This window comes from Thunnus maccoyii, chromosome 20, assembly GCF_910596095.1.
Source record: "Thunnus maccoyii chromosome 20, fThuMac1.1, whole genome shotgun sequence".
NCBI classification, from domain to species: Eukaryota; Metazoa; Chordata; class Actinopteri; order Scombriformes; family Scombridae; genus Thunnus; species Thunnus maccoyii.
Genome location: NC_056552.1, coordinates 49,623 through 60,000, shown reverse-complemented (window position 1 = coordinate 60,000; position 10,378 = coordinate 49,623). Strand labels below are relative to the sequence as shown.

The 10,378-nt window shown below is 45.3% G+C and overlaps 1 protein-coding gene across 1 annotated transcript in view; it reads left to right on the top strand.

Moving 5' to 3' along the window:
* LOC121887309 (kinesin-like protein KIF20B) overlaps positions 1 to 10,378 on the top strand; it is a 40,374-nt gene that overhangs the window by 22,993 nt on the left and 7,003 nt on the right. The window contains exons 16-26 of the mRNA XM_042398040.1: positions 175 to 247; positions 344 to 467; positions 607 to 686; positions 789 to 894; positions 1,697 to 1,824; positions 5,378 to 5,551; positions 5,672 to 5,829; positions 6,210 to 6,349; positions 6,715 to 6,789; positions 6,867 to 6,975; positions 7,306 to 7,390. Of these exons, the coding sequence (XP_042253974.1) occupies positions 175 to 247; positions 344 to 467; positions 607 to 686; positions 789 to 894; positions 1,697 to 1,824; positions 5,378 to 5,551; positions 5,672 to 5,829; positions 6,210 to 6,349; positions 6,715 to 6,789; positions 6,867 to 6,975; positions 7,306 to 7,390 (1,252 nt within the window). The remainder of the gene's footprint in view (positions 1 to 174; positions 248 to 343; positions 468 to 606; positions 687 to 788; positions 895 to 1,696; positions 1,825 to 5,377; positions 5,552 to 5,671; positions 5,830 to 6,209; positions 6,350 to 6,714; positions 6,790 to 6,866; positions 6,976 to 7,305; positions 7,391 to 10,378) is intronic.

Below are 10,378 nucleotides of genomic sequence, written 5' to 3'. Positions count from 1 at the left end.
TAAACGACTTCATCACACCTGAAATATCGGACGCTATTAAACACGACTACAATAAACACGGCGGGTCAAAGTTAAAGCCCGTCAGCCGGTGGCGGTGGCGGCGGCGGCCCGTCAGCCACCGGCGGCCCGTCAGCCAGCGGCGGCGGTTTGGTAATTATCCTGTTTGTGTGCCAGTGAGCGTCTGGAGAAGGAGAGGGAGATCCTGGAGGAACGAGCAGAGAAGAGAGTGGAGATCCTGAAAAATCTGGTGAGCAAGATAATTGATCTGTGATCAGTGTTTAGATGATCTGCTTCCTCTCAGGCCGACCAATCAACAGCAAGCGTTTCTATAACTGTCTCTCAGAGGGCTGAGCTGACCTGCCGCTGTCTGAGGAGGACAGGAGGAGAGGAGGAGGAGGAGGAAGAGAGGAGGAAACGGCAGTGTGACGACAAGGAGGAGGAGAAAGGAGGACCAGCCAAGAAGAGAGGTGAGAGGAGGAGGAGGAGGAGGACGAGGAGGACGAGGAGGAGGAGGAGGGAGAGGAGGAGGAGGTGGAGGAGGAGGAGGAGGGAGAGGAGGAGGAGGTGTACTAAAAGATGATGTTTTAACTCTGACAATCTTCTCAGTTGTTCTGGAGGAGGAGATCTGGAGACTCCACATGGAAAACGACAAGAAGGAGGAGACCATCGTCCAGCTAAGAGAAAGAGTGGAGATGAGGAAGGAGGAGCTGAGGAGACAGGAGGAGGAGGTGGAGAAGGAGAGAACGAGACTGGAGGAGGAGCTGAGGAGCAGGCAGGAGGAGGTGGAGAAGGAGAGGACGAGGCTGGAGGAGGAGCTGAGGAGCAGGCAGGAGGAGGTGGAGGAGCTGAAGAAGGAGCAGGTGTTGCTGGAGCAGAAGGTGCAGAAGCTGACAGGTAGGAGTTTAAAACTTACCTTTTGGACACATACTGGTCCTCTCCCAGTATAAATACTCCACCCCTTGCTGGAACCAGAAACCATGTGACGTTTAAGGCCGGTTCGTGTTTTGCTCTCATTGTTGCTTCTATATTTAACTTGTTGTTCAGTAACGTGCAGGAAGTCGTCGGCTGCGTTCAGACTGAAACCAGTCGTGTTTAAAACTATGAAACTGCCACCACGTGTTGGTGTGAGCGTGTTGTTAAAGTGCTGGTGAGACAATGAAATACGACCCAGCAGTCAGTAACAGATTATTGATCAGTTTATTGATCAGTTTATAGTAATCACAGACTAGAACACGTCTGTGTCTGCGGACCCCCGAAGTCTGTAAGGAACCTGCAAGTCCACATCTGAGGGCGGGAATCAAAGATGAACTCATGATACAGAAGCATCACGATGTTCTTCATGAAGAAATAATCTACGATATATCAAGATATATATATATATATATATACATATATATATATATATCAGGATATATATATATATATATATATATATATATATATATATTATAAAATACTCCATATATATATATATATATATATATATATGTATATATATCAGAATATCTGCAACTCAACAAGAAAAAAACAAAAAACTAGTTTCAAAGAGCAGGAAGTAGATAATGTGCAGTGTTTATAGACAGCATGTTAGTTTTACAGAAATGCAAAATATAATATGATTCTCAGTTTGTGTAAATATCAGCACACATCCTGAGGGCTTCATAACCCCCCTAATGCTGGTTGCCTCCCCCCCCAGCGGACCTGGACGAGTGTCCCGGCTGCGCCTCGCTGTTCGTGTCTCTGCAGTCGGATCAGAAGGAAACGTGCAGACTGACGAAGGAGAACAAAGCTCTGGTTAACGGCATCTTCCAGCTGCAGACAGAGGTACCACTCTTCTTCTACTCCAACATCCAAACAATATCAAACAATATCAAACAATATCAAACAATATCAAACATACAGACGGCTGACAAATTAAAGGACAAACCAACATAAAGTGTCTCAGTGAGGTGTTGGACCACCAGAACAGCTTCAGTCCACCTCGTTACTGATCCTACAGTCTCTGAACATCACTGTTCATAAAGATCTTCCTCATGTGGTGCTGTGATGATGGTGGTGGAGAGGATCAATAACATCATTGATCATGTGATGATGGTGGTGGAGAGGATCAATAACATCATTGATCATGTGATGATGGTGGTGGAGAGGAGGGGGTTAGGGTTAGGGTTAGGGTTAGTCAATAATCAATAATCGGTAGTCAATAATCAGTAATTAGGGGGGGGGGGGGGGGGACAGTAAACTCGGCAGCCACACATATCAATACATCTGAATACACCCCCGATGTTTTCACAGGTCATTTGTTAGTCTGTCGCTCCCGCCGCAGGAAATAATGGATTAATCCTGGAAAGATGTTGATGTAGCACTTCTCTCCTCCTCCGTAAGCAACACGGAGATTATTCGACCAATGAGAATTTATTCGGACGAGAGCATATCGACCCACTAATGGACCAGTTGACCGGCAGACTACAGCCCTACTGGTGACTGTGAAGGTCATAACATGTGATTCACATCATTTAATACTCATCAAACCATCATCGTCATCCTGGAAGAGACCACTCCCATCAGGACAGACACGTTTCATCACAGGATAAATTGATCAGCAGTGACTCTTCCCTCTAAGGGGACAAGTGGACCCAACCCATGCCAGCATAACAGAGCCCCCAGACCCCCTCACTGTAGGGGTCCAGCACTCAGACCTGGACTAGACCCCCTCACTATAGGGGTCCAGCACCCAGACCTGGACTAGACCCCCTCACTGTAGGGGTCCAGCACCCAGACCTGGACTAGACCCCCTCACTGTAGGAGTCCAGCACCCAGACCTGGACTAGACCCCCTCACTGTAGGGGTCCAGCACTCAGACCTGGACTAGACCCCCTCACTATAGGGGTCCAGCACTCAGACCTGGACTAGACCCCCTCACTGTAGGGGTCCAGCACTCAGACCTGGACTAGACCCCCTCACTGTAGGGGTCCAGCACCCAGACCTGGACTAGACCCCCTCACTGTAGGGGTCCAGCACCCAGACCTGGACTAGACCCCCTCACTGTAGGGGTCCAGCACTCAGACCTGGACTAGACCCCCTCACTAGGGATGCAAGATATTATCAGCACGTCATCGGTATCGGCCCGATAAAAGCTCTATAATGAAATATCGGCATCAGCCATTTCGGCCGATTTGTTGTCGTCTCCTCCGCCGCCTGACCGTGCTTCCCTCCACGGACTGTTTCACCCTGACGGTCCCGGTGTTTCCTCCGCAGGCTCCACTTCACTCAAGCAGCAGGTCTGACGGGCAGCTGATTGTGGAACTGTGATGAGGTCAGATGAGAAGGTGGTAGAGTGGTGACACGTGGAGGAAACACCGGGACCGTCAGGGTGAAACAGTCCGTCGAGGAGCTGCTGTGTTCGGCTGCACAGATAGGAAACACCTCGGCTGACAGGATGTACCGCTCTGTTTGGAAAAAGAATCTTTTTGGTTTATAACGGCGGTTGTCAACCAGCGTATCAGGTGCGTTACCGCCACCTTCTGCTCCGGATGAGGACCAGAGATTAAATCCTGCACATTAATCCTGTCTGTCTAATAAACTCAATGAAAACTCTACTGCTGCTCCCACTTGGCAGGTTCATTAAAGTTTTAATGCTGAGTTCCTGAAGTCCAGTCTTCCTCAGTTCTTCCTTCATATATTGTCTTTCTTGATCAGACTTACTGCAATCTATGCTGCATGCATAACAGTCTCCTCAGCCAGCTGGAAAAAAATATTTGGAAATATCAGATATCGGCAAAAAATCCAATAGCGTGCATCCCTACCCCTCACTCTAGCAGTCCAGCATTGAGACCTGGACCAGACCCCCGCACTATAGGGGTCGGGTATTCAGACCTGGACCAGACCCCCTCACTATAGGGGTCGGGTATTCAGACCTGGACCAGACCCCCTCACTATAGGGGTCGGGTATTCAGACCTGGACCAGACCCCCTCACTACAGGGGTCCAGCATTGAGACCTGGACCAGACCCCCTCACTATAGGGGTCCGGTATTCAGACCTGGACCAGACCCCCTCACTATAGGGGTCCGGTATTCAGACCTGGACTGGTCTCTAGGTGTCACCACACGTGCACTCGCCCACCTTCTCATCTGACCTCATCACAGTTCCACATCTCTGTAGACCAGAGCCTGGATGGTTTTTGCACCAGTGAACCCTCAGACATGCATTCATGTTTGTAATGAGAGGTTTATGTGCTGCAGCCTGCTGGACGTCCTCGCTGACAGTCTGATCTCGTCCTGCAGTGATATTCAGTCGCCTGAGGAAGAGTTGCTCTTCTGTTTTTCCTCACACAAATGCACAAGCATCATGGTCATCACACATGCTGTCGACCAGTTTCTGCTCCTGTTTACTGATGTCTTTCCTTCCTAAATGCAGATGTCACTTTAGTCACTGTTCTTATTGAAACATGAGCCATCTGCGCCCCAACAATGAACTCTTTCACTTACATGTTCTCCTTTTGCCATCTTGATATAAAATCAGAATCAACTGGACCTGCTCAGTATTTGGAGAAGGTCTGAAGACATTAGAAACAAAGTAACAGCCAAACATGGTCAACGTAAAGGTTAGATCATCTGCAAAGAGCTCGATGTCCCTGTGACCACTGCTGCTGATATTATTAAGAAGTTTAAGGCTGATGGAGCTGCAGCCGACATCTCTGGACGTGGTCACAAGAGGAAAACTGTTTGAATGGTGGAGAAAGAACCAAAGAAAACTTCAACACAGATTCAAGCTGATCAAGTTCAAGGTACAATAGTTTCACTGTCTGAATGAAAACGGGCTCCGTGGTAGAAGACCCAGGAAGACCCCACTTCTAAGAGGGAGACACAACAAAGCCAGACTGGACTTTCACACCAACCCAGATGCTTACAGAAGAAAAGATGAAGCCTTCAAAGAAAAGAGCAGCATGTCTACTGTGAAACATGGAGGAGGCTCCGTGATGTTTTGGGTTGTTTTGCTGCTTCATGAATCTGTGCAGAACAATGAAATCAGACTATCGAGGCATTTTGGAGGGAAACATGCAGCTCAGTGTCAGAATGAGTCTTCCAGCAGGATAATGACCCCAAACATACATCAAAACGCAGCCAAGAGAGGATGAGAAGAAAACATTGGAGCGTTTTGAAGCGGCTGCTATGAGTCCTGATCTGTGAAGAGGAGTCTGGACCACCAGTGAAGAAGAGTAGAAACCTGATTCAGAGTTACAGGAAGAGCTTGACTCCAAAGGCTGAGCTACTAAATATTAAGTTAATGATCAATATTTATATTTTTGGCCATTTTCATTTGTTTTATTGTATTAAATGATGTGTTATGACATACATTATATTTATTGATTATTTCTAGGTGACAGGGCTCCAGAAGCAGCTCAGAGAGCGGACTGACAGGACCGACAGCCTATCAGAGCAGCTCAACACCTCAAAAACCCGCGTCCAGGACCTGGAGAGCCAATCAGAGGAGAAGGCCAACATCATCAAGAGTCTGACACAAGAAGTGGAGCATCTTAGACAGGAAGTCAAGGTTCTCTTTCTTCTTCTCTTTGATTGATTGATTGATTGATCTGCAGCGATTCACAAATTCAACAGGAGGGGCGGAGCAGCGGCGCTGTTGAACAGATGATTGATTGATGAATTGTTTCAGGAGGGGGAGGGGCGGAGCAGCGGTGGCGTTTTCCACGCCACCATGGAGCAGCTGAAGAAGGAGAGCCAGGCAGCGCTGGAGAGATCGGCTCAGAAATCCCATCAGATGGAGGAACTGCAGAGAGAGAAGATCCAGCTGGAGGAGACGCTGACTCACAGGTACACCTGTCGCTGATCAGGTTGTATTGATCATATATGTAGCCTGGACAAATAACATATTTTGGTGATTGAAGTAATGTAAAAACAGCTTCTCTAGGATATAGAAGAAAACAATATTCAGTAATTAGTAATTAGTAGTCAATAATCAATAATCGGTAGTCAATAATCAGTAATTAGTAGTCAATAATCAGTAGTCAATAATCAGTAATCAGTAGTCATTAAGGTCTAACGAGCTGGGACTTCAGAACTCTCATCGTGCCACAATGATGTTTTATTTTTTTAATTAAAGTCAGTAATGATGCATTAATGTTTGCTGATATTGTGTTTTATGTTCCACATCCTGGAGAAGCTGTTTACATCATTTCACTCTCCTCCTGCAGTGAGAACACGTGTCACCGGCTCCGACAGGAGTTAGCCAATCAAAAGGCAGAATTCTCTCGTCAGCTGCAGAGCCTCAGGGCGGAGCTTGAGTCTGAGGGCGGAGCTCTGCGAGGGAGACTGGAGGAGAAAGAGAGACAAGGTGAGAATTTAAACTTCATATTGAAGTAATCATCGTCTGATGTCATTTCCTCTATTAATCAATAAAACGTCTGATATTAGTGATGCATATAAATCACTTCATCACCTTCATCAGTTAACTGTCAGATATGTGAAGGGACAGCAGGTGCGTGTAAAGGGTTCTTCTTCTTGTGATTCTGTTATTTATTTCCTGTTCTGATGTCGGAGGTTAAACAAGGTCAAAGTTCAGAAACTTGATGTAAACATTTGTAGAAATGCTGCCTGCAAGTCAAAACTCAGGGCTTCGACCGGCGCTGAACACGTCAGCTCATCACATGTCCATAAACATGTTGCATACATTTATTAACTGTGTGTGTGTTGAAGCAGAGCTGCATGGACTTCTGTCAGAGAAGCAGAATCTTCTAGAAGAAAGTCTCAGACAGATGGAGATCGTCAGACGAGGTGAAATAACGTTTTATTGATGAGATGAATCTGAACTCTGAGATGTTTGGTTCATTTCTGTTTCTTCTCTCTGACAGAGCTGGAGCGTCTGAAGGAGAACCTGCAGACGAAGGAGGAGGAGGAGGAGAACCTGCAGACGAAGGAGGAGGAGGAGAACCTGCAGACGAAGGAGGAGGAGGAGAACCTGCAGACGAAGGAGGAGGAGGAGGAGAACCTGCAGATGAAGGAGGAGGAGGACCTGCAGATGAAGGAGGAGGAGGACCTGCAGATGAAGGAGGAGGAGGAGAACCTGCAGAGGGAAGAGGAGGAGGAGAACCTGCAGACAAAGGAGGAGGAGGAGAACCTGCAGAAGAGGGAGGAGGAGGAGGAGAACCTGCAGAAGAGGGAGGAGGAGGAGAAGGAGAATCTGCAGGGGAGGGAGGAGGTGGAGGATGAGGGGAAGCTGTCAGTGGTGGAGGAGCTGAAGCAGGAGATTCAGAGACTGCAGGAGAGGAGGGAGGAGCAGGGGAGGAGCAGGAGGAGGAGCAGAGAGTTTGAGGCTGTGAAGAGAGAGATGGAGAGACTGCAGAGACTGAAGGAGGAGAGAGAGACTCAAACACAGGTGAGAATCAGATAAACACTGGAGCTCCTTTCACACCTGAACCCTGAAAAACCCTGAAAAACCCTGAAAAGACCCAATAACTAACCTGATAACTAACCTGATAACTAACCCTGATAACTAACCCTAACCCTGATAAACCAGATAACTGACCCTGATAACTAACCCTGATAACTAACCTGATAACTAACCTGATAACTAACCTGATAACTAACCCTCATAACTAACCCTAACCCTGAAAGACCCTGAAAAGACCTGATAACTAACCTGATAACTAACCCTGATAACTAACCTGATAACTAACCCTGATAACTAACCTGATAACTAACCCTCATAACTAACCCTGATAACTAACCCTGATAACTAACCCTAACCCTGAAAAACCCTGAGAAACCTGATAACTAACCCTAACCCTGATAAACCAGATAACTGACCCTGATAACTAACCTGATAACTAACCCTGATAACTAACCTGATAACTAACCCTAACCCTGATAAACCAGATAACTGACCCTGATAACTAACCTGATAACTAACCCTGATAACTAACCTGATAACTAACCCTCATAACTAACCCTAACCCTGAAAAACCCTGAAAAACCCTGAAAAGACCTGATAACTAACCTGATAACTAACCCTGATAACTAACCTGATAACTAACCCTGATAACTAACCTGATAACTAACCCTCATAACTAACCCTGATAACTAACCCTCATAACTAACCCTAACCCTGAAAAACCCTGAAAAACCTGATAACTAACCCGATAACTAACCCTAACCCTGAAAAACCCTGAAAAACCCGATAACTGACCCTGATAACTAACCCTGATAACTAACCCTGACCCTGAAAAACCTGATAACTAACCCTGACAACTAACCCTAACCCTGAAAAATCCTGAAAAACCCTGAAAAACCTGATAACTAACCCGATAACTAACCCTAACCCTGAAAAACCCTGAAAAGACCCGATAACTAACCCTGATAACTAACCTGATAACTAACCCTAACCCTGATAAACCAGATAACTGACCCTGATAACTAACCATAACCCTGATAAACCAGATAACTGACCCTGATAACTAACCATAACCCTGATAAACCAGATAACTGACCCTGATAACTAACCCTAACCCTGATAAACCAGATAACTGACCCTGATAACTAACCCTGATAACTAACCCTGATAACTAACGCTAACCCTGATAAACCAGATAACTGACCCTGATAACTAACCATAACCCTGATAAACCAGATAACTGACCCTGATAACTAACCATAACCCTGATAAACCAGATAACTGACCCTGATAACTAACCATAACCCTGATAAACTTGATAACTAACCCGATAACTAACCTTAACCCTGAAAAACCCTGAAAAGACCCGATAACTAACCCTGATAACTAACCCTGATAACTAACCCTGACCCTGAAAAACCCTGAAAAACCCGATAACTAACCCTGATAACTAACCCTAACCCTGATAACTAACCCTGATAAACCAGATAACTGACCCTGATAACTAACCATAACCCTGATAAACCAGATAACTGACCCTGATAACTAACCATAACCCTGATAAACCACATAACTAACCCCGATAACTGACCCTGATAACTAACCCTAACCCTGAAAAACTTGATAACTAACCCAATAACTAACCTTAACTCTGAAAAACCCTGAAAAGACCCGATAACTAACCCTGATAACTAACCCTGATAACTAACCCTAACCCTGAAAAACCCTGAAAAACCCGATAACTAACCCTGATAACTAACCCTAACCCTGATAAACCAGATAACTGACCCTGATAACTAACCCTGATAACTAACCATAACCCTGATAAACCAGATAACTGACCCTGATAACTAACCATAACCCTGATAAACCAGATAATTAACCCTGATAACTAACCCTGATAACTAACCCTGATAACTAACCCTAACCCTGATAAACCAGATAACTGACCCTGATAACCCCGATAACTAACCCCGATAACTAACCCCAATAACTAACCCCGATAACTAACCCTGATAACTAACCCTGATAACTAACCCTAACCCTGATAAACCAGATAACTGACCCTGATAACTAACCATAACCCTGATAAACCAGAAAACTGACCCTGATAACTAACCATAACCCTGATAAACCAGATAACTAACCCTGATAACTAACCCTGATAACTAACCCTGATAACTAACCCTGATAACTAACCCTAACCCTGATAAACCAGATAACTGACCCTGATAACTAACCATAACCCTGATAAACCAGATAACTAACCCTGATAATCAACCCTAACCCTGAAAAACCCTGAAAAACCAGATAACTAATCCTGATAACTAACCCTAACCCTGATAAACCAGATAACTGACCCTGATAACTAACCCTGATAACTAACCCTAACCCTGATAAACCAGATAACTGACCCTGATAACTAACCATAACCCTGATAAACCAGATAACTGACCCTGATAACTAACCATAACCCTGATAAACCAGATAATTAACCCTGATAACTAACCCTGATAACTAACCCTGATAACTAACCCTAACCCTGATAAACCAGATAACTGACCCTGATAACCCCGATAACTAACCCCGATAACTAACCCCAATAACTAACCCCGATAACTAACCCTGATAACTAACCCTGATAACTAACCCTAACCCTGATAAACCAGATAACTGACCCTGATAACTAACCATAACCCTGATAAACCAGAAAACTGACCCTGATAACTAACCATAACCCTGATAAACCAGATAACTAACCCTGATAACTAACCCTGATAACTAACCCTGATAACTAACCCTAACCCTGATAAACCAGATAACTGACCCTGATAACTAACCATAACCCTGATAAACCAGATAACTAACCCTGATAATCAACCCTAACCCTGAAAAACCCTGAAAAACCAGATAACTAATCCTGATAACTAACCCTAACCCTGATAAACCAGATAACTGACCCTGATAACTAAC